This window comes from Lepus europaeus, chromosome 5 (assembly GCF_033115175.1).
Source record: "Lepus europaeus isolate LE1 chromosome 5, mLepTim1.pri, whole genome shotgun sequence".
Classification (NCBI taxonomy): domain Eukaryota; kingdom Metazoa; phylum Chordata; class Mammalia; order Lagomorpha; family Leporidae; genus Lepus; species Lepus europaeus.
Window position 1 is genome coordinate 18,644,306 of NC_084831.1, and position 23,096 is coordinate 18,667,401.

Here is a 23,096-nt window from a genome sequence, read left to right on the forward strand (position 1 = left end):
TACACACGTCTCCACCCTGAGACATTAAATTGTCATAATCAGCTTTTAATCCTGAGCTAAGAATGATGTTCATTTCAAAATAGGTCACGGGGGCGGAGCTGTAGCATGGGCTAATGCTTCTGCCTGCAGCGCCAACATATGGGCGCTGGTTCAAGTCCCCGCTGCGCCACTTCCGATCCAGCTAATGCACCTGGGAAAGCAGTGGGAGATGCCCCAAGTGCTTGGGATTCTGCATGCACTTGGGAGGCCCGGCTCCGGCCAGGACCCTTCCAGCCACTTGGAGAGTGAGCGAGCGGAGGGAAGACCTCTCCCTCTCTGTAACTCTTTCAAATAAGATAAGTAGGTCATGGACTGTACTGTGCCGTTTTGTCTATTAATTAGCCTGCGAACGTCCCCTCCAAAGGCCTGGCCTACACAGATTTCACGCCTCAAAGGACACACAGGCGCCTACTCATAAACCGTCCTACACAAGGACGTAAGATGAACGTGTGGGCCTCTCAGCCACGGACGGCCCATTATTCTCACCTAAATGAGAGGAGTCTGCTCCGCCCGCCGCGGTCCTTCGGCCACCGCCTAGGGTCGCCCCGGCCTGACCGCGGAGTCCCCTGGCGCAGCACCTGCCGCCGCAGAGACCGGAAGCGCCTCCGGGCCGAGCGAGGCAGTGGGCAGAGCGCCGGCTTCCTCCGGCGGAGCTTGCAGAGCCGCCCTTGACCTGCATTTTCTCCTCGGCTGGCCCCCACCCACCGCCGGGCAACGATCGACTCGACCGACAGCGGGCCCGGCCGCGAGCCCTTCCTGCGGCCCAGGATTCGCTGCTGCCGGCTTCTCCGGAGGGCAACTTCTCCCCCAACAGGGGCTCTCCACACAGGTGCGCCTCCCCGGGAGGGTCTACCTGGCCGCGTCTGGCGGTCCCCACGGGAGGAGGAGCTGCTTGCATCCAGCGGGAGGACGCGGGGGTGCGGATCGATAGCCTACGATGCACCGCCCGGCCCTCCATAAACTGAACTACCCGCCGCATCTGTCCGCAGCGCCCGGGGCAAAGGAAGGGGTCACCGTGCCGGGACCGGAGCCCGCGAAGCTCCTGCCTCTGGGGACCGGGCAGGCGGGGCCGGGCTCCGAGAAAACGGACAAGACCAGAATCCCGCGTGTGCGGTGCTGGGGGGCCGCAAACCCGCACCCCGCACCGGTGCTGCGACCCCCACGTGAGACAGCGGCGCACCAAGCCTCGCACTGCGGTTTGCCGCCTCACTTAAGGCGGCCTACAAAGGCCCGACGAACTCCTCCCTCTCGAAAGGTTAGAGCACAGAGCGACTTCCTCCGCCGGCTTTTCCACGGCGCCCTCAGAACCACCACATCCGACGGCCGCACAGCCCCTCAGGAGCCACTGAAGCGCCAGAGCCCCGAGCATGCGCGGGGTCAGTGGCTCGGTGGGCGTGGCTCCCTCGGGGCACCCCAGCTTCCGGGCTCCCATCCTTGCGCGTGCGCGACTGAGCCCGGCTGGGCGGGAGGCGGAGCTGCCACATCCGGGTTTCTGGAGGCCTGCGGCTGTTTTGTTTTCGTGGGAGAAGCCTGAGCAAAGTGAAGGGGCCGCGTGCGGCGCGACCCCGGGCTCCCGACCCACAGCCCGGGCAGGGCTGGACGTAAGTGCCGGGCGGAGTTCGGGGGGGAAGGCAGGCGCGGACTGTCCGGCTGGCTGATGCCGACGCCGTCCGGGGAGCCGCCGGCTCGAGCTGTGCCTCCCTGGATCCTCGCTGGCCACTTCCTGCTGTCTGTCCCGAGGCTGGCGTCAGTGGGGACAGTGCCCGGGGACCACACACAGCCCCCTGGAGAAGCCGAGAGCCCGAGAGGGCGTGCGGGCCGGCTGGGCGGGGCCCGGGGCCCGGGGCCTGCGGGCAGGGGTCGCAGCCGGGCGCCCCCCGGAATCCGCGCCGAAAGCCCGGGGCTGGCTTTGCTGTGCCTCGCGGGGAGGGCGGAGGGAGCAGCTGTGCACCGTGGAACCTGTCCGAGCGCCGGTTCCGCTCCGAGAAGCGAGGCTGGAGCCTGGGAGAGTGGGTGCTGCCTGGTTAGGAGCAGGCGTCCCGTCGGGCCTTCTTCTTGTTTCGCAGATACCTGGGGCCAGGTCCTCGCGGCCCAGCTTGGAAGGCTGTTTATGTAGTTTGGTGAGAGTTGAGGTCGGCTGTGGGAATTTAGATGGCGATTTTTTTGTTTGTTTGCATTAATGTGAACCGCAGTGCTGTGCTTGCTTCTGCTGGGAACAGCTGCTGCAGTTAGAGATATTAAAATGGGCGTTTTTAGGAATGCCACCGAAAAGCTGGCTTGGCGAGGAAAACACAGTGATGCCGTGAAAGGAAATGGTGTGGGTTCAATTCCTCAGTCTGGGTGTGAAGAACACACGGCCTGTGCGAAAGTGAAAGTGCCTCTTCTGTTGTCTGGGACGGGACTAGGCAGGGGAGGCCAGGTTCTGGGACCTCGGACAGTGGACTGAAGGAGGCTCAGACGAACAACAAGCCTGACAGTACAGGTTTATTTTCATTCCTTTAAAATATTTATTTGAGAGGTAGCGTTACACACAGAGGGAGAGACACAGAGAGAGGTCTTCCATCCTCTGGTTCACTGCCCCAAATTGCCGTAATAGCCAGGACTGGGCCAGACCAAAGCCAGGAGTCTGGAACTCCATCAGAGTGGCAGGTGCCCACGCCCTGAGGCCAATCTCTGCTGCTCTCCCTGACACGTCAGTAGGGAACCAGCTTGGAAGTGGAAGTGGAGCACCTGGAAGTTGAACCTGCACCCACACAGGCTGCCAGAGCTGCAGGCGAGGGCTTAACTCCTGTGCCACAGGCAGGCCCCGAAGTTGTTACTACAGGAAGGAAGGTACTTTTTTTTTAAGATTTTGTTTGTTTGTTTGTTTATTTTGAGAAGAGTTATAGACAGAGGGAGAGACCGAGAGAAAGATCTTCCATCCACTGGTTCACTCCCCAGATGGCCGCAATGGCCAGTGCTGGGCTGATCTGAAGCCAGGAGCTTCTTCCGGGTCTCCCACGTGGGTACAGGGACCCGAGCACCTGGGCCATCTTGCACCGCTTTCCCAGGCCATAAGCAGATCGGAAGCGGAGCAGCTGGGACACAGACTGACACCCATATGAGATGCTGGCGGGACAGGCTGAGGCTTAGCCTACTGCGTCACAGCGCTGGCCCTGAAAGTATACTCTTGAGAGAGTAGAAGTGGGCCAGCAGATCCGAGCCCCGAGGCCTCTAAGGCATGGCTGGCTGCAGCTTTTACAGGGGTAGTTAGGTATTGGGTGAAGGGCCGTTGGTGTGGGTTTCTGACCATTATTGTATTTGTACGTGCAGCTTTTCGCTTATTTGAGAGGCAGAGTTACAGACAGAGACAGAAAGGTCTCCCATCCGCTGGTTCACTCCCCAAATGGCCACAACAGCCAGAGCTGGGCCGATCCAAAACCAGGAGCTTCTTCCAGGTCTCCCACGTGGGTGCAGGAGCCCACCTGCTTGGGCCGTCTTCCACTGCTTCCCCAGGCACATTAACAGGGAGCTAGATTGGAAGAGAAGCAGCAGGGACACGAACCAGAGTCTATGGGACAGCAGCGTGAAGGCAGAAGCTTAGCCTACTGTGCCACAGCGCTGGCCTCAGTACCTGCAGCTTTTAAGTGAGAATTTTTTTTTTTTTTGGACAGGCAGAGTTAGTGAGAGAGAGACACAGAGAGAAAGGTCTTCCTTCCGTTGGTTCACCCCCCCAAATGGCCACTACGGCTGGTGTGCTCTTCAATCCGAAGCCAGGAGCCAGGCGCTTCCTCCTGGTCTCCCATGCAGGTGCAGGGCCTAAGAACCTGGGCCATCCTCCACTGCCTTCCTGGGCCACAGCAGAGAGCTGGACTGGAGGAGGAGCAAATGGGACTAGAACCCGGGGTACCGGTGCCACAGGCAAAGTGAGCCACGGCACTGACGTAATTGAGGATTGTGTCAGACTTGCAAGTTGTGTCAAACTCTGACAAGCAGAACAGCAGGGTTGGTTTGGTTTCTCTCTTATCTTTTTAAAGATTTATTTATTTATTTGAAAGTCAGAATTACAGAGAGAAAGGAAGCAACAGAAAAAGAGATCTCCCATCCACTGGTTCACTCTCCAAATGGTCGCAACAGCCAGGGCTGGGCCAGACCAAAGCAAGGAGCCAGGAGCTTCTTCCGGGTCTCCTACTTGGAGCAGGGGCCCAGGCTCTTGGGTCATCTTTGGAGCTGGATTGGAAGTGGAGCAGTCAGGATTCAAACAGGTGCCCAGGTGGGAAGCCGGCGGCGCAGGCGGCTTTATCCGCTATGCCGTAGCACTGACCCCTGTCTTACCTGTTGTTATTAGGTGTGACAGAGTCGTCTTTACTAGTCAGCAGTAAACATTTTCAGTAATTGGATGCCCATTTTTATCCACATTACTGAAATATACCAAGACCATCTTTTAAACTAAAAGAAAAACACTGAATGAATCCAGATTTTGTTTTCCAAAGATAAAATGTGAAGATTTATCAAAAGCTAGGTCGAATAGTCTCAAGAAGTAGATGGAGCCAAAGTAACGCGTTTGTACTACTTTTATTCAACCGGCCTGAACCGTCCGTTCTTTCCAGGAGCATAAGTCAGGACTGCAGCACGTGGTGGAGCAGCTCCAGCCGTGGGTGTGCCGTGGCCTGAAAGGATGTCGGGATTCCTAGAAGGCATGAGGTGCTCCGAGTGCGTGGACTGGGGGGAGAAGCGCAACACCATCGCGTCCGTGGCCGCCGGGGTTCTTGTGAGTGCTGGCGGGCGGGAACTGGGGCCGTCCGTGTTTCCCAGTGTGGCCGTGGGTTTGGATTCTCTGGGATGTTTTCTAATTGTTTTATCTTTGACCACACTGAGTTTATTTGAGTAATTGTTGATTTTCTTAGAAGCTTTATTTGGAAAAGTTACAGAAAGACAAATCTGTCTATTGGCTCACGCCCGATGGCCACCACAGCCTTGCTGGCTGGGCCAGATCAGGAGCTTCATCCAGGCCTCCGAGTCGGGTGGAGGGGCCCGGCTGCTTGGGCGTCTCCTGCTTCCCCAGGCCGTTAGCAGCGTGGGTTTGTAGCGGGACTGAGGCAGCGCCATGTAGGGTACCAGCATTGTAGACAGCAGTTCATTGCTCTGTGCCACGGCTTAGCCCTAATTGTGGTTTTTTAAAAAAGATATATTTTATTTATTTGAAAGGCAGAATGGTAGAGGGGGAAAGAGTAAGAGAGCTCTTCCATCTGCTAATTCACTCCCCAAACACCTGCAACAGCCAGGGCTGGACCAGGCGGAAGCAAGGAGCCAGGAACTCCATCCGGGTCTTCAGTGTGGGCGTCAGGGACCCCAGCTCTTGGGCTGCTACCTGCTGCCTTGCAGGCCCGTCAGCAGGAAGCTGGATCAGAAGTGGAGGCGGCGCTCAGTCCCAGACAGCCTGGTGTGGGTGCAGGCACGCCAAGCAGCAGCTGACTGCTGTGCCGCAGCGCCCACCCGTGCGTGATATTTGGGTCTCAGGATCTTACGGCATCGTATGCTCTAAAGGGTACACTTTAAGTAAACAAATTACTAAAGTGAGTCTTTCCTCTTTGCCTGATTTCTGATGTTTATATTTACGAAAAATATCCTGCATTTTTCCAAATTAATGGCAAAATTTGATACCACTGAGAAACTTAGTTTACAGATATTTTTCAAAGCTTTAAATTTTTTAAAAAATTCTTTTCTGTGAAGAAAATTCTTAAATATATTGATTTTGTTTGTTTGTTTTTGGACAGGCAGAGTTAGTGAGAGAGAGAGAGAGAGAAAGGTCTTCCTTCCGTTGGTTCACCCCCTAAATGGCCGCCACGGCTGGTGCTGTGCCGATCCGAAGCCAGGAGCCAGATGCTTCTCCTGGTCTCCCCTGGGGTGCAGGGCCCAAGCACTTGGGCCATTCTCCACTGCACTCCCTGGCCACAGCAGAGAGCTGGCCTGGAAGAGGGGCAACCGGGACAGAATCCGGCGCCCCGACCGGGACTAGAACCCGGTGTGCCGGCGCCGCAGGCGGAGGATTAGCCTAGTGAGCCGTGGCGCCGGCCAAATATATTGATTTAAGGGTTAAAAAAATAGTGAATAAGTTTTCATGCTGGCCAGTAATTGTGTCATTAGTAGAGTATGGATTTGTGTGTAACCTGATGAGAGTAGGCTAACATACTTATCTTAAAATACTTGTGAGAAAATGGCATTTCATGGCACTTCCCATAACTAGGGCAGGGGTACGAGTCCAAGCAGGAAAGAGGTTACTTTGGAAACCTTCCGGGGCTGGCATTGTCGTGTAGCAGGTAAAGCCACCGGCTGCGGTGCCAGCATCCCAAATGGGTGCCGGTTTGTGTCCTGGCTGCACCACTTCCAATCCAGCTCCTTGCTGATGCGACTGGGAAAGCAGCAGGAGATAACCCAAGTGCTTGGGCCCCTGCACCCACGTGGGAGACCAAGAAGCAGCTCCTGGCTTCAGCTTGGCCCAGCCCTGGCCACTGCAGCCATCTGGGGAGTGAACCAGTGGATGGAAGATCTCTCCCTCTGTGTAACTCTGACCTTCAAATAAATAAATAAACCTTAAAAAAAAAAAAAAAAGATAAAAACCTCCTATGCTACTTGTCATTTCAAAGTTTCTGCTCAAATGACATAAATGTACGCAGTGTTGCTTTTTAATATATTATTTGCCTTCATTATTATTGAAAGCCAAGTTCAAGTAGCTGAGCCATAATCTCCTGTTTAAACGGAATTTCAGATCACACCTGAACCGTCCGTAGACTGTGCTGAGTGTGACCCATCCCAGGGCGAGCAGGGCTGCAGGGCGGTGTTCATCCACAGCACCAAGAGTTCAGCTGAAACTCTGCCTGCAGTATGTTCCTCGTATCAGTCTGAGTAGTTTTCTCTTCATGTTTTAAACACTGAGAAGTTTAGAGACAAGGAGAGAGCACTTCCATCCTCTGGTTCTCTCCCTGAAATGCCTGCGTTGGCCAGGGCTGGGCCCCGCTGGACCTGGGAAACCACAGGCGAGGTCTCAGGTGGTAGCAGGACCCCAGTTACCTGATGCGTCACCACTGCCCCCCTCCCAGCTCTGCGTTAGCCGGGAGCTGGAGCCTGAGACAAAGCCGGGTGTCAATGCAGGCGCTCCAGTGTGGCTCTCAGACATCTTAACCTATGGGCCAAAGGAGCCCTAATTTGATCTTCGTTTGTGATCGTATCTTTCTGGATGATTGTTGCATGTCAGCAGCGGGGCGCCTCTGTCCCTTTGAATGTGCAGTGTACTTCCGGTTCACAACATCAGGTTACTGACTGCGTTGTGATACTGTGAAATAACGACTGGAGAAGGTTTAGGAAGGAGGTTCACGTGAATTACTGGGAGATTTAGTGCACCTACTGTTAAGCCATGTGCAGTTTACATTCAAGGCACTGCTGGAACGTGTACCTTGCTTTTTTAAATGTATTTATTTTAAAGATTTATTTATTTGAAATGCAGAGTTACAGAGAGGCAAAAAGAGAGACAGACAGAGAGGAGGTCTTCCATTCGCTGCCTCACTCCCCAAGTGGCCGCAATGGCTGGAGCTGAGCCTATCTGAAGATGGAGCTTCCTGCAGGTCTCCCACTCGGTGCAGGGGCCCAAGGACTTGGGTCATCTTTTGCTGCTTTCCCAGGCCATAGCAGAGAGCTGGATAGGAAGTGGAGCAACTGGGACTCAAACCAGCACCTATATGGGATGCTGGCACTGTATGCGGCGGCTTTACCCACTGTGCCACAGTGCCGGCCCCTACCTTGCTTTCTTTTTGGCCAACAAGACATGAACTTGCTAAAATGTCTCACTGGTATCCCTTTTTCTGTCTGTTGTTTGCGTTAGTTTTTTACAGGCTGGTGGATTATCATAGATGCAGCTGTTATTTACCCCACTATGGAGGACTTCAACCACTCGTATCATGCCTGTGGCGTGATAGCAACCATCGCCTTCCTAATGTAAGTGTCACTGATGCCATGTAGAGAGATGCTTGCCAAACAGAATGGTCTTGCATATGACTCATAGACTTAAAACGTTTAAATGTTGTCAAACCAGCACTGGCCACGACCTGACCGTCACGTGACAGAGAGGACTTGTAAAGAGCAGCACCCCCGCTCTTATTCCTCCTGCGGCGCCCCTCGCTGTCCCAGCTCTGCCCAGCTGGCCTCTCCGCTCTTGGCTTCAAGTGTTTATACATTCACGTGTAGGTCAGAAACAGTGTCCTTTGCCTACGAGATTATTCATTCATCCAACCACTGTTGGTAAAGCTTTATAATCCAGGCCCTGCTGTAGGTACCAGGGAGTGAGTAGTTATTGGAGAAAAAGGTATTCACACCTTTGTGGGGTGTGTGTGCTAATGGATGAGGCAGGTGGTCGCGTAGGACTGAATGTATGGCATGTTAGGTAACGATAACTGCAAGTGGAAACAGCAAGGCAGGGGGAGGTGAGGTGTCAGCAGGAAGTGTGGACATCTTTTTTTTAAGATTTATTTATGTTTTAGGAGGCAGAGTTACAGAGAGAGAGGTCTTCCACCTGTTGATTCACTCCTCAAATGACTGCAACAGCCAGAGCTGGGCCAGACCAAAACCAGGAGCCAGGAGGTTCTTCCAGGTCTCTCACATAGGTGTAGGGGCCCAAGCCCTCAGGCCATCTTCTGCTTTCCCAGGCACATTAGCAGGGAGCTGGATCAGAAGTGGAGCAGCCAGGACTTGAACTGGTGCCCATAAGGGATGCTGGCGCCACAGGCAGCAGCTTAACCCATTATGCCACAGCGCTGGCCTCAAAGTATTGAAATCTTTAAACAGGAGGGTCTCCCTAAGAAGGTGGTTTTGAGTAGACTTGAGGAAAATGCGGAAGCTGAGCGTGGAACAGCAAGTGCAGATGTTCTGTGGCACGGAGGGCAGTGTGGCTGGAGTAGGGTGATCAAGGAAAGTAGCTGCCATGGCCTGGCGTGGTGGAGAGCGGCTGATGATGCAGGGCCTGCAGGCTGCTCGGAGCGCTTTGCTTTCACTGTGACTGTAAAGGAAGCCATTGGGGAGCTTTGAGCAGAGGAATGATGTGGCCTGACAGATTCCAACAGGCATATTCCTGCTGAAAATTAAAAAAAAATTTTAAAGGCAAACAAAATTCACTGCAAAATGAGATAAAGTTATACGAGCAGTTTCAATACCACAGCCCCATGATTCTTAAGATTTTCAAATTCATTTAGCAAATATTGTTGCACCTACCATTGTGTTACTTAGGTTTGTAGTAATGTTAATTTCCTTCATCTTCATCACGCTTTTCATATTTAGTGGTTTTCTTGAAGTTTGTGGTTGCCCTTGTCTTGTTGATTGAAAGAATATATATATTTTCCCTGGAGTCTACTTCATTCTCCAATGCTGTTCTCATTTGGATAGTTGCTTATGTCTCTGGAATATAAAAGCCTTGTTTTCCCTGGAACTTCTGGCATTTCTCTCTTTTGCATTTTCTCCCTCTTTTTTAAAAATTTTTCTTTATTTTTTAAAAATATTTATTTATTTATTTGAAAGAGTTACACAGAGATAAGGAGAGGCAGAGAGAGAGAGAGAGAGAGAGAGAGAGGTCCTCCATTCGCTGGTTCCCTCCCTAAATGGCCGCAACAGCCAGAGCTGCACCGATCCGAAGCCAGAAGTCAGGAGCTCCTTCTGGGTCTCCCACGTGAGTGCAGGGGCCCAAGGACTTGGGCCATCTTCTACTGGTCATAACAGAGAGCTAGATTGGAAGTAGAGCAGCTGGTACCCAAACTGGCGCCCACATGGGATGCCGGCATTGCAGACAGCGGCCTTACCACTTAAGCCACAGCGCCGGCCCCTGTTTTCTCCCTCTGTCGTCTTTAGTTCTTCCAAAGTTCTCATATTGTTTATTGTATTATAACCTCCATTTTTCTGAGCTCTCCATCTGAGAAGCCCCTTTGTTTCAATGTAAAGTTGAAACTTTCCAGATAGTTCTTTCAATTAGTTAAACCAAAAATAACCCGTTTACCCCTTGCCTAAAGATGGTTACAGTTGGGGCCGGTGCTGTGGCTCACTTGGTTAATCCTCTGCCTGCAGTGCCGGCATCCTATATGGGCTCCAGGTTCTAGTGCCAGTTGCGCCTCTTCCAGTCTAGCTCTCTGCTGTGGCCCGGCAGGGCAGTGGAGCATGGCCCAGGTGCTTGGACGTCTGCACCCGCATGGGAGACCAGGAGGAAGCACCTGGCTTCTGGCTTCGGATCGGCATAGCCCCGGCAGTAGTGGCCATTTGGGGGGTGAACCAACGGAAGGAAGACCTTTCTCGCTCTCTCTCTCACTATCTAACTCTACCAGTCAAAAAAAAAAAAAAAAAAGATGGTTACAGTTGCCAGGTGTGCTGTAGGCCAGGTAGGGCTTAGCAAACTACAGCCCCCGCTGTTTTGTAAGTTGGGACGTAGCCACATCTTTGGTTACATATTGCCCACGGCTGCTTACTTGTGAAGATGTGACAGAGCCTGTGTGACCCACAGGCCTGAAATATTTACAATAGGATCTTCAAGAAAAAGTTTGCTGAAGCCAGGAACCTAGAACTCAATCTGGGTCTCCTACAGGGGTGACAAGGACCCCAGTATTTAAACCATTGTCTGTTGCACCCCAAAGTGTGCATGAGCGGGAAGCTAGATTGCATGCCTAGGAACCAGGGCTTGAGGAGGCATTCCAGCATGGGATGCTTCCCAAGCAGCGACTTTACCTCTGTGACAACCAGCTGCCCCAAAAATATTTTGTGCTAAATTTACAAAATAATGGGGCCAGCCCTGTGGGACAGCGGGTGGGGCTACCACCTGTGATGGCAGATGGCATCCGGATGATCATTAGTTCTCTCCCTCTCCCTCTCTCCTTTCTCCCCCTCTGCCTCTCTCTACCCTTTTCCCCACTTTGTAACAGCCTTTCAAATAAATAATCTTTTTTTAAAATGGAGGAGAATTTAAAAAATTATATAGAGGTTCTGGTTAAAAACCTCAGAAAAATGATTCTCTTGTGTCTCCTTCCCAAAACCTGTTAAAAATGAGAGGAATCCATGCATAGTGTGGGAGCAGCATTCCTCAGCAGGCGAAGTTCTCGTACGTGTCCGGAATACAGATGACAGGCAGACGCCAGGAGCCGAGCTGTAGCCTCTGCACGGAGAGGGCGGCAGCCCTGGGGGTGCTGTCTGACAGAATCCCCGAGCTACTGCAGGCGGGGCCTGGAAACAGGGATTAAAAGCGGCTCTGTGTGCAGAAGGATGAGCCCCTTCCTCGTTTCTGCTCCCCTCCCCGCCTGTCTCATCTTTGTTCTGTCTCCAGCACGCATTGGTGCTGTAAGTGGTATTTGGCGCTTCTCTTCCTGTACTCCTGACATGTTCAGTCCAGCAGCCGGTAGCTGAGGGCCGGCTGTGGTGGTCCGGGCTTGGCAGGGGCTGTTCTCCGTGCAGAGCAGGTGGGGGTGTTGCAATCCAAGCCCAGGGGTGCGGGTGTCTGCCTGAGAGGAGGGGTGGTGCGAGGGGAACACTTTTACCTGGACGCTGAGCGCCTCCGCCCGAATTCTCGTTAATGACCCGGGGGTGAGCCCCGGGCAGCTTCACGCAAGGTGCACATCGCCACCACGTCAGAGGCACTGGGAGTGCCTGTCGTTCCTGGGTTGTTTCTGCCACAGATGCGTAACCAGCGTCTAAGCCTGAGGAAACGTTAACTAAACCCAAACTGCACGGGGTTTGTAACTCTGTACACGTGTCGTGAAAGTCACACGGGACCAGACGACTGCTGCAGACCAAGGACACGAAAGGCACGAGGGTGAAATATGTCCCAGGACTGTGCACGGGACCCTTCTGCTAGTGAGGGCACTCAAGATTGGGGCGGTTGGGGAGCTGGAGTGAGGGCCACAGGGTGACGGTGGTGGTGGCTGTGGCTGAGGGTGCTGTGCGTGTGTAGGAGAACAGGCTTGCGGTAAGAAGTAGGAGCACACGCTGGCGGTCCTGGGGCGTCAGGCCGACCTTCGGATGCCTCAGGAAGAACGTGTTCCTACTGCGAGTTTTCTGTCAATTTGTGACTGTGTAAAAATAGTAGTGTCGGAGAGCAAGCAGAGACATCCATCCCAGGTGTCCACCGTGAAGACAGAGGAGTGGGGTGGGACCCCGGACTCTGGAACGGACTCGGTTGGCTCTCTGCAGGAAGAAGGAGCGTAAGAGCCACTGCCCAAGAACGTCTGGGTTTAAGTATGAAGCTTGTTTCTAAATGTATCTGTTAATACGCGGAATAACTTAGTTGTCACCGAGTCCACTGAAAATGATTGTATTTTGATCATTCGAAAACTTAGATTTACATTATGTTGATAAATTCAGATTTCATATTGTGAAAAAGTCAGAGTTCTTGTATTCAGCACATGTATTTAGTACCTACTGTGTGCCAGGCTCTGTCCTAGACCCTGAGAATAAAAGCGAGAAAGGAGATGGACTTGACCCCGTCCTCACGAAGCTTGTGTTCTAGTGGTAGGCGCACGCACACACACACACCCCTACGTGGTCATAAATATAAAATGTTTATGTTTTTTATGACTTAGCTTGATATACTGTGGACATTACCCCATGACATTTCCAAGGATATTCTAAAGAAAGCAGAGTTCTCTCCCAGCTTAGGGTGTTTCCTAAAGGTCATTGAAAGACCTTTTTTTTTTTTTTTTTAATTGAAAACATGTTTTAAGTGATTTATTTATTTGAAAGACAAAATTATAGAGAGAGGGAAAGAGAGAAGTTGATTATCCATCTGCTGGTTCACTCCCCAAAGGCTGCAACAGCTGGGAGTAGGCCAGGCAGATGCCAGGAGCCCGGAGCTTCCTTCAGGTCTCCCACATGGGTGCAGGGGCCCAAGCACTTGGGCCATCCTCTACTGCTTTCCCAGGTGCATTGCAGGGAGCTGGATCGGAAGTGGAGCAGCCAAGATACAAACCCACACCCACATGGGATGCCCATGTTGCAGGCGACAGCCTAACCTGCTGGCCTAACAGTGCCAGCCCTGGTGAAAGATTTCCTGTGTTTAGAGCACACATCAGGGATTGAAACAAGATTGTATCACTGGAATTTGTCCTTGATAAAATCTTCAGGTAAAAAAATTATTGGTTTTTTAAAAATATGATTTTTTTTTTTGACAGGCAGAGTGGACAGTGAGAGAGAGAGACAAAAAGAAAGGTCTTCCTTTTTGCCGTTGGTTCACCCTCCAGTGGCCACCACGGCTGGCGCACCGCGCTGATCCAAAGGCAGGAGCCAGGTGCTTCTCCTCGTCTCCCATGGGGTGCAGGGCCCAACGACTTGGGCCATCCTCCACTGCACTCCCTGGCCACAGCAGAGAGCTGGCCTGGAAGAGGGGCAACCGGGACAGAATCCGGCGCCCCGACCGGGACTAGAACCCAGTGTGCCGGCGCCGCAAGGCAGAGGATTAGCCTACTGAGCCGCGGCGCCGGCCCTAAAAATGATTTTCTTAAACATCGGACATTATTACAAAATTGTTAGAAAAATTTCATTCCAAAGTAATTTTTGGCTTGTCTGGGGACCATTCTGTCTCTCTGCCATTGCCATACATGATTACATGTTAAGTATGTCTGATGTGTACAAATGGAAAACCGGATGGAACCAAGCCAAATCATTCTTTGATCTGTTCCAGTCAGCTAGGTAAAATCTTGAGAATTCTGTTCTTGGATTCTGACGATCTTCTGCAGCACCTGCGGACTTGTTAAAACTCAGAGGCCTGGGCCCCGCGCCCAGACTTCCTGCTTCAGTAGATCTGGGGTGAGGCCAGGGAATTTTCCACCAGCTTGCCTGGTGATTCTGCCAGCCTGGGGCCCACAGCCACTGCCTTAGAGGATGGGCTCGACGGGACTAGCCTGAGGTCAGAGGGAGCCATGACTCAGGATTCAGGAGGCCTAATCTCGACGTTGAGAAATGCTAGCCTATCGCATCTGGGAATCTGAAGTCATGGATAGTTTTCTTCTTGTAGTCAGAGATTGATTTCTTGGTTTTATTTCGTACAGGATTAATGCAGTATCGAATGGACAAGTCCGAGGTGATAGTTACAGTGAAGGTTGTCTGGGTCAAACAGGTAAATAGGTACCAACAACATCTTACTGTACGTGTTTGTCCTGAAAGTGAGGGTGGTGCCTGAAGGGCCGCCTGTCTGACTCCTTCAGGCCAGGCGAGGGTGGAGCTGTGTCTAGAACAGAGGTGAGAGGTTCGAGGGCCTCACAGAAAAGTTGCCTTTGGTCCCAGCTGGCTGCGTAATACAGGATACCTGTGAGTGTGAGTGTGAGCTCTGGCTTTTGCAGCCAATTAGGGAGTCAACCAGCAGATGGATGACCCGTCTCTCTCTCTGCCTCTGCCTTTCAACTAAATCTTAGAAAAAGAAAAAGAAAAGGCATGTAATATTCTATTTGCTATTCTTTATTGAGCCAGGCAATTTTAATTAAAATGTATTTACGCTAATTAGGTAAAGAATTCCATCTCGGAATTCATTTTCTGCAGTCTGCTGACTGCACTTGTTGATAGTGAATCTTCAGAAACATTAGCCAAATGGGATTTAGAAGTTGACGTGATTTTAACGCCGCTTTCCTAAGTGGCAGCCACTGTGCCTCGAGTTTACGGCCTGACCCCCGTGAGGGTGGAGTGTCGTAGCCCTGAGTCCTGGTGTCAGCACATGGGAACTTTTTTCGGTGTGTATGTGTTGCTGCTTGCAAGTACTCTTGGAGGATGGCGCCCAGTCCTGGAAATCCACGCAGAGTGAGCCTGTAAACGTGGCGAGACATCCTAGGAGATTTTCTCCTGGTGAAGCAATTGGGGAAAGTAAATAATTGCTCCTGAAATACACGACCTATAAATGATGATAACTGGGTTTTTTTATTTTAAAAATATTTATCTATTTATTTGGAAGTCAGAGTTAGAAAGGGAGAGAAAGAGAGAAGGGAGATCTTCCGTCTGCTGGTTCACTCCCCCAGTGGCCACAACAACCAGGGCTGGGCCAGGCGGAAGCCACATACTTGTTTTTTTAAAAAGAATACGCAGAGCAGCCGAGAGGAGAGAGGCCAGCACCTGCCCTTGTGAAAGATGCTGCGCGTGTGTTTTTCCCGCTGTTCTGAGTTTCGACTTTGGTTGTTTGTGTCTGGGTGTTTGTCCTCCTGGAGGTCTGAAGTGTCCTGACGGCCTCTTCCGGTTCTCCTTCCCCCAGGTGCTCGGATCTGGCTCTTCATTGGTTTCATGTTGGCCTTTGGCTCTCTGATCGCATCCATGTGGATCCTCTTTGGAGGTTACGTCGCTAAAGGTGAGCGAACACGGGCTCCGCCCCACTGTCGGGGACGCTGGGATTCTGTCTTAGTGGTGGTTTCAGAATCAGCATTTTGGCGGCAGTCAGTTGCCAGCAGTGCGTTTCCACCTGGCCACGCCTCCCACCCGTGTGTGTTGCCTCGTGTGGTTTGCTTTCCTTTCTTTGCTGTTTTTTCTTCTAATCCGGAGCCCAGGCAGGATGGTGGGAGGCGGCTCCACGCCCTGCTTCTCTGGCTCCCGACCCTCAGCAGCAGCGTGTGTGTTGTCCAGCTCTTGAGCAGGTTCTGGAAGCGAAGTTGGTTCAGTTAAGCCGCCCACTGACAGGGTGTCATCTCCTCCTAGACAGAAAAATGAGCAGTTTGAATGCACAGCTGCCGAGAAGACAGTCGCAGGCGAGCTCCGGGGAAGGACACTGTTAGGTCCCTGGCTGGTGCTTCGCCCGAGGCCCCCAGCCACACAGGGAGCTTTTCTGTGTTCCAGGTACAATGGCCTGTGCTTACATCTGCAAACACACAGTATTCACAGTTGGCTGGCCTCCATCTAAGTCACCTCGTATCTTCATTTTACCTCCTTGAATAAACTGTTACCCCTGGACTAAAAGCACGGGTTTCCTAAGTTTTTAATAAAATCATTTAGATCTGGAATGGTAGACATTTTTAAATATTTTATTTGTATCTTTTGTTTATATAATTTAATATTAAATTATGTTACCAAAGATGTAGAAAAAAGAATCTGTAATAATCTTGCCACTCTTAAATTTCCTTTCACTCTCTTTTCTTATTTTGTTATGTAGTTATTATAATATAAAGGTAATTTTGGTCCCTGCTTTTTGCATTCAACATATCATAAGGTTTGTGTGTGTATGTGTGTGTATGTGTGTGTGTGTGTTTAAGATTTATTTATTTATTTGAATGGCAGAGTTAGAGAGAGGCAGAGGCAGGAGCAGAGGCAAAGAGAGAGATCTTCCATCTGCTGGTTCACTCTCCAAATGGCCACAACAGCCAGAGCTAAGCCAGTCTGAATCAAGGAGCCGGGAGCTTCTTCTGGGTCTCCCACAGGGGTGCAGGGGCCCAATGACTTAGATCATCCTCCACTGCTTTCCCAGGCACATTATCAGGGAGCTGGATTGGAAGTATAGCATCCAGGACTCGAACTGGTGCTCTGATGTGAATGCCAGCATCCCAAAATCTCAGCTTAGCCTGCTGTGCCATAATGCCCCCCTTCCAATTTTAATTAATGAATTTTGTATTCATTTGCGAGGCAGAGAGATACAGAGCTTCCATTCAGTGATTCATTCTCCAGATGCCGGCGGTAGCTGGGCTGGAGCAGTAATTCAGTCCAGGTGCCCACATGGATGTCAGGGCCCCACTACTCGAGCTGTCACCTGCTTCCTCCCAGGATGCAAGTTGGCAGGAAGCTGGCATTGGAAGCAGAGCCAGGACTCAGACCTAGGCTCTCCAGTATGGGATGCAGTGTCTCGCCAGCATCTTTTTTTTTTTTTTAATTTAAATTTATATTTTATGTATTTGAAATGCAGAGTTACAGATAAAGAGAAAGGGAGAAACAGAGAGAGAGATCTACCATCCTCTGGTTCACTCCCCAAATGACCAGAGCTGGGCCAGGCCAAAGCCAGGAGCCAAGAGCTTCTTCAGGATCTTTCACATGGGTGCAGGGGCCCAAGCACTTGGGCCATCCTTTGCTGCTCCCCCAGGTGTATGAGCAGGAGCTGGAGCAGAAGTAGAGCAGCCAGGACAGGAACTCCTGCCCATGTGGGATGCTGGTGTTGCAGGCGATGGCTTAACCTGCACCAGCATCTTAACCACGTCCAATGCCAACCCCAAGATAATCTTGATATAACATTTTTATGAGCCATCCTGGTGGCAGTGGGTAGTTAATGTGGGATAGTAGTGAAAGCCTTTACAAACCGCACATGCAGGTTAATGAGATTACTTGAAGCTATTCGGAGATGAGAAAATTAATTCATCTGTTCTGTACCCCACTCTGGCGGTCAGTGGGTTCTCCCTGGCAGCCCCAGCAGTGGACGCTTAGGAGAGCTTCAGCTTCAGCTCTGGACACAGTGAGAGTGCACGTCCCTCACACAGTGCTCCCAGCGTGGTTAAGGGCTGCCCCGGCCTTCCAGGCGTTTGGAGGCCTGTCAGGGTGCTGCCTCTTTCTCTCACAGTCCACCAGCAAATCCTGCTGGCCCCTCTGTATCCGTGTCCTGAATCTTAGCATGTATTATGTGTCCATTGCCACCACCCCCGTTCAGTCCATCACAGTCTCTTGCTGAAAGAGCCTCCCAGCTGCTCTCCGGCTCGCCCCTTGTCCTGGTTAATGGACTGTCAGCACAGCTGGCACGCGTCAGCCAAGGCAGTCTCCTCATAGAACCTCCCGTGGCGTCTCCTGTCGTTCAGTGAACACCAGAGCCCTCACCAGCCACTGGGCTCTGCCGGGTCCTCGCTGCCCGACCGGCGCCCCTCACGTCCCGGTCCCGGTCCCGGTCCACATGGCTGCTCCTCTGCTGGACCAGCGTGCTCCTACCTCAGGGCCCTTGCACTCGCAGTCGAGCTGCTTCTGCGTGGCTCCAGGCCCACTTCCTTCCTGTGCTTACTGCAGCGTCACCCTCTCGTGAGGTCTTCCTGGCCAACTGCCAGGGCCGCCGTCTCTGCACACCTCGGTTCCGCAGGCTGCCTGTCTCCCTGGGAGCCCAGCTGCCGTGTCCTCGCGTGTAGCGTGCCCTGGAACGCGTGTGTCAGATGAGCGGAGAGAGCCAGACCCTCAGCCTGGGTGGGCTCAGTCCATGCCATGGGTCCTTTAATGTTCACGCCAGTTGTGCTTACTGGAAAGTCTCTTAAGAGGGCAGGAAAGTGTATCTGCCAGTGTGTCTAAGCAAAGTGTTTGAGATTATAAACCTCTACATGTTCTAATTATTTTACAGAGAAGCCCGTAGTATACCCTGGGATTGCTGTATTTTTCCAAAATGCCTTCATCTTTTTTGGGTAAGTTTATTTTGCATTCTTTATCTTGTCTGTTTGTTGTTGTTGTTGTTAATAATAGCTTCTGCTGCATCATTGACTGTTTAGTTGCTTAATTTGCCTCTGTCTGATGGTCCTCCCTGTTATTTCCTTAAAGTATCAAGAATGAGGTTGAGGAGGACATTTTTTAATACAGGGGTTGGTTTGTTGCCAACTTTGGGAACATTAATTTTTTAAATTGCCACCAGACCTCCTTTAATGAATAACTTTTGTGTAGGTTTAGTTACGTAACTCTGACGATGTTTATTTTAAACCTAGATCTCTTAACAGCTGCCTTTAATGAAACTGTGCTTGAAACCATCTCTACTTAAATTTCCGTTTCTGGGTACATTTGTAGTTCTTTTATCCTTAGTGTTATTCGAGTTTGTGGGTAGATTTGAGATAGGAAAGAAAAGCTGTCCCATGGTTTCTCCTGATGCAATTACTGATAAGCTGGAGCGGTCATGGTCATGGCCATCTCTGCTGCTCGTTCATCCTGGAAACCTGGGGCCTGCCCTTCCCCTTTCTGACCACGCCCCCAGCCAGAAAGCAAAATAGAACTCTGCATCGGCTGCCTCGGAGTCCTTGACCCCGTTCCATGGGCCCCTGAGGGTGGGGAGTCACACGAACTTGGTGTCCCGCTCACTTCTGGACAGGCAGAGTCTCTGGCTTTCACGGACTTTCAGAGAAGTCCCCAGTCCAAAAAAAGGTTAAGACACGGCTGTGTTCCTTCCCTGTCCCTCCCGCCACCTCCCGGCGGCCGCTCGCACCACGTCTGTCCTGCCCCACCAGCAGGCGTTTTGGCAACTCTGTAAAGTCAGTTTGGAGATGTGGAGAAGGTAAACTTAGATCTGGCGAGGTGCACAGCCCCGTTGGATCCTACCTTGTGTCCAGGAACTCCTGGAGAAACTTCAAAGGGTTAAGAAAGGGAAAAAAAATAGCAAAGCCACCGACTTTCACTAATGACCGAGGTCTGTTGAACAGTCACCGTGTTCCGGGCATGTCCTGTCAGTCACCCGCCCCAGCAGCTCTGGAGCTGGCCCCGCATTGTCCTGTTTACATGGGAGACGCGGGCACGGAGACGTTGGGCCCCGCACTGTCCTGTCTACATGGGAGACGCGGGCACGGAGACGTTAGGCCCCGCACTGTCCTGTCTACATGGGAGACGCGGGCACGGAGACGTTGGGCCCCGCACTGTCCTGTTTACATGGGAGACGCCGGCACGGAGACGTTGGGCCCCGCATTGTCCTGTCTACACGGGAGACGCGGGCACGGAGACGTTGGGCCCCGCATTGTCCTGTCTACACGGGAGACGCGGGCACGGAGACGTTGGGCCCCGCGTTGTCCTGTCTACACGGGAGACGCGGGCACGGAGACGTTGGGCCCCGCGTTGTCCTGTCTACACGGGAGACGCGGGCACGGAGACGTTGGGCCCCGCGTTGTCCTGTCTACACGGGAGACGCGGGCACGGAGACGTTGGGCCCCGCGTTGTCCTGTCTACACGGGAGACGCGGCCACGGAGACGTTAGGCCCCGCATTGTCCTGTCTACACGGGAGACGCGGGCACGGAGACGTTGGGCCCCGCATTGTCCTGTCTACATGGGAGACGCGGCCACGGAGACGTTAGGCCCCGCATTGTCCTGTCTACATGGGAGACGTGGGCACAGAGACGTTAGGCCCCGCATTGTCCTGTCTACATGGGAGACGCAGGCACAGAGACGTTAGGCCCCGCATTGTCCTGTCTACATGGGAGACGCGGCCACGGAGACGTTAGGTGACTTCCACGAGACCACGCGACAGAAGGATGGAATGGGAGTGGGTGTGGTGCTTTGTGTTCGCGTGAGGGAGGCTTGTGTTTCTGATGCCTCCCCTTTTCAAGGACGGGGCGGCCTGAATTTTGGCTTTTCCCAGAGAACTGGCGTATCTGGCACAGGGGCCCGCACCCCACCATCAGCCGGAGCTGAGTGCTTGTTGCTTTGGGTGGGGGCGTCTCCACACAGCCCCATTTCGTTCTTCATTGCGGGTGCTCAGCACCGACGTCCCCTCACGGAGCACACGTCCCCGGCCACCCGACAGTTTCCGTCCCAGAAGCTGTAACCTGGCCATGCTGAGTCCCTCCCTGTTGTGTCACAGTCGGGCGTCTTTGACACCTGTGATTGCCCTCTTCGGCGTCTTTAAGTTGAAGTGTAGGCGCCCGTGCGCCCCCTCGCCTGACCCAGCCCGTGAGCCCTGGGAGGGCGTGTCCCTCTCCCTGAACCTCCTTCCTCAGCACCCCGCCGGCTCTCTTCCTCCGGTCAGACCCCCTTGATCCGTTAAAGCCCATCTCGAGTACTTCCCGCCCCGTAAATCCTGGTCCAGCTCGTCCATGGTTCTACGCCCCTTAGCTGACGTATGGTGAATGTGCCTCTCTCCCCTTCGCCCCAGTCCCTCAGCACCTCGCCAAGCCCGCGAGCCACCTGAGGCCTCTATGGCCCTAGCACTAGACACCAGGACACGCCAAAATGTGTGCTGATTACATGTGATAAAAGCATGCATGTGATAATTAGGTACTAGACTTTGGTTAACTTTTTGAAGTCACATGTGCAGGGACAATGATGGTAACAGCACAGTTGAGTATGATGTATGATTTTACTATCTTGGGGCCTGCACTGTGGTGTAGCGGGTAAAGCCACCATCTGTGGTGCTGGCATCCCATATGGGCACTGGTTCAAGTACTGGCTGCTCCACTTCTGATCCAGCTTTTTGCTAGTGTGCCTGGGAAGGCAGTGGAGGATGGCCCGAGTTCTTGGGCCCCTGCACCTGCGTGGGAGACCCAGAAGAAGCTCCTGGCTCCTGGCTTCAGATTGGTGCAGCTCCAGCCGTTGTAGCCAATTGGGGAGTGAACCAGCGGATGGAAGACCTACCTCTCTCTCTCTGTCTCTCTCTCTCTCTCTGCCTCTCTGTAACTCTGCCTTTCAAATAAATAAATAAATCTTAAAAAAAATTACTGCCTTAGAATGACCAGTTTCTGTTTGGATACCTTCCATGTCAGATTGTTTCATACAACTCATCCAAAGATTGATTGATTTGAAAGGCAGAGTGATCGACAGAGATCTTCTATCCCCTGGTTCATTCTGCAGAGGTCCATAATAGCCAGGGCTGCACCAGGCCAAAGCCAAGAGCCTGGAGCTCCATCTGGATCTGCCACTTGGGTGGCTGGGAACCGAAGTGCTTGGGCTGTCACGCGCTGCTTCCCAGGTACATTAGCAGGGAGCTGGACTGGGAGTGGAGGAGCCAGGACTCAAAGCACAGCTGGACTTGGGATGAGGCTGTCCTGAGCAGCGGCTTCACCCCCTCCGCTGCAGGCAGTGTCCACTGCTCATTGCTTCCCCGCCGTTCTGAGCCTCAGTACTCGCCCTCCTCCCTGTGACGTGACCCTCCTAACCTTAATCGTGTGATGTTTCTCTCATTCACAGAGGGCTGGTTTTTAAGTTCGGCCGCACTGAAGACCTGTGGCAGTGAAAGCCTGACTTCCTGCAGCGTGGAGCCCCGCGTGCGTGGATTTTTACTGCTCACTGCCAGTCGTTTTGTAACGCCGTTTGTAAACCTCTGTCTGAGGCTAGCCTTGGCTTTCCGCGCGTTAACACTGAAATCATGAGAACGCCTCCCTGTTTCAACAACAGAAGATTATGGTATGCACTTGATTAACTTATAACACGTTAAACTGTCCCACACGCGTCATTTTTGTCAAGTTTTATCATGGTATAGTTGTAAAAATAAAAGTCAGTTACAGGAGAAGTCGTAGATCTGTTGTGCGTATTTGTTCCGTCTGAAGCCCAGAACTCTGTGCGAGCGCTCTGAAGGTCGCGTTCACTGGACGTGGCCTTTTCATGTCGAGTGTTCAACCTGAGTCAGCCGGCCACTGTGTGGGATGCCGGCACCGCCGGCGGCAGCCTGACCCACTACACCACGACGCTGGCCCCGGCTCTGCTTTGAGCCGTTTTCAGTGGTCAGAATTCCTGCTCACGGTGCTTTGGCTTATGCGGTGTCACCAGATGTCCTGTCAACGTTTGTGCCTCGCGAGCATTTCGGGGCCTCCCAAGAAAGGGGTGACCACGCTGGAGGAGAGAAGCCCAGAGTGCTCTGACTGGGCGTCTCGGGGCCTGTCTGTGGACCTCTGTCCCAGCATGCCCCGTGGTCACCGCACGGGCACCACTGGGGAAGGAGGAAAGGCACGGGGCCCGGCCCCTGTCTCGTGCTCGGGTAGCAGCGTCTCTGTTGTTCGAATAATGGACTGGATTCCATGTTTCACGTTACTTCTGCCCTGAGCCGCTAAGCCTGATGGACCGGCAAGGTCGATCGTCGGTGCCAACAGCTGTGCTTCCCCCAGCCTCCGCACCCCAGTCAAGTGGGGTGCACGCCCGTCAGGACTACAGTTTGCTATGTCGCCCTGCTAACGCGTGCCACGATTGGCCCTGCGGGAACCAGAGTTCTTGTGATTTCCCTGTGGGGCTCCTCCCACATGGGCCAGAGTCCTAGGCCATGTTCTGGATGTTGTCTGGTTACCAAGACACAACTCAAAGTCAAGACCACACTGCTGCCACCTCTTGTATTTTCACATGAAGGCACGGGACGGGCACTGGAGAGGATCTTTGACGTCACCCTCTCTCTGCACAGGAGGGACCCCAGAGCATGGAAATCAAAACGATCTCGAGGTGAGAGAAGTCGTTTCTAACTCCA

General features: G+C 52.6%; 1 protein-coding gene across 3 annotated transcripts; it reads left to right on the forward strand.

Moving 5' to 3' along the window:
• The first annotated feature begins 1,488 nt into the window (after nt 1-1,488).
• TMEM50A (transmembrane protein 50A) lies at nt 1,489-22,160 on the forward strand. Of its 3 annotated transcripts, XM_062190656.1 has the most exons (8): nt 1,493-1,640; nt 2,737-2,871; nt 4,629-4,789; nt 7,898-8,010; nt 14,082-14,149; nt 15,269-15,361; nt 18,302-18,362; nt 21,833-22,160. In XM_062190656.1, the coding sequence occupies exons 3-8, from the start codon at nt 4,697-4,699 to the stop codon at nt 21,876-21,878; spliced, it is 474 nt and encodes a 157-aa protein (XP_062046640.1). In that variant the 5' UTR covers nt 1,493-1,640; nt 2,737-2,871; nt 4,629-4,696; the 3' UTR covers nt 21,879-22,160. The 3 variants fall into 3 exon arrangements, with proteins under 3 accessions (XP_062046641.1, XP_062046640.1, XP_062046639.1); XM_062190655.1 differs by lacking the exon at nt 2,737-2,871; XM_062190657.1 differs by lacking the exons at nt 2,737-2,871; nt 18,302-18,362; nt 21,833-22,160 and adding an exon at nt 15,706-16,002 and having other exon boundaries at nt 1,489-1,640.
• Nucleotides 22,161-23,096: the final 936 nt, after the last annotated feature.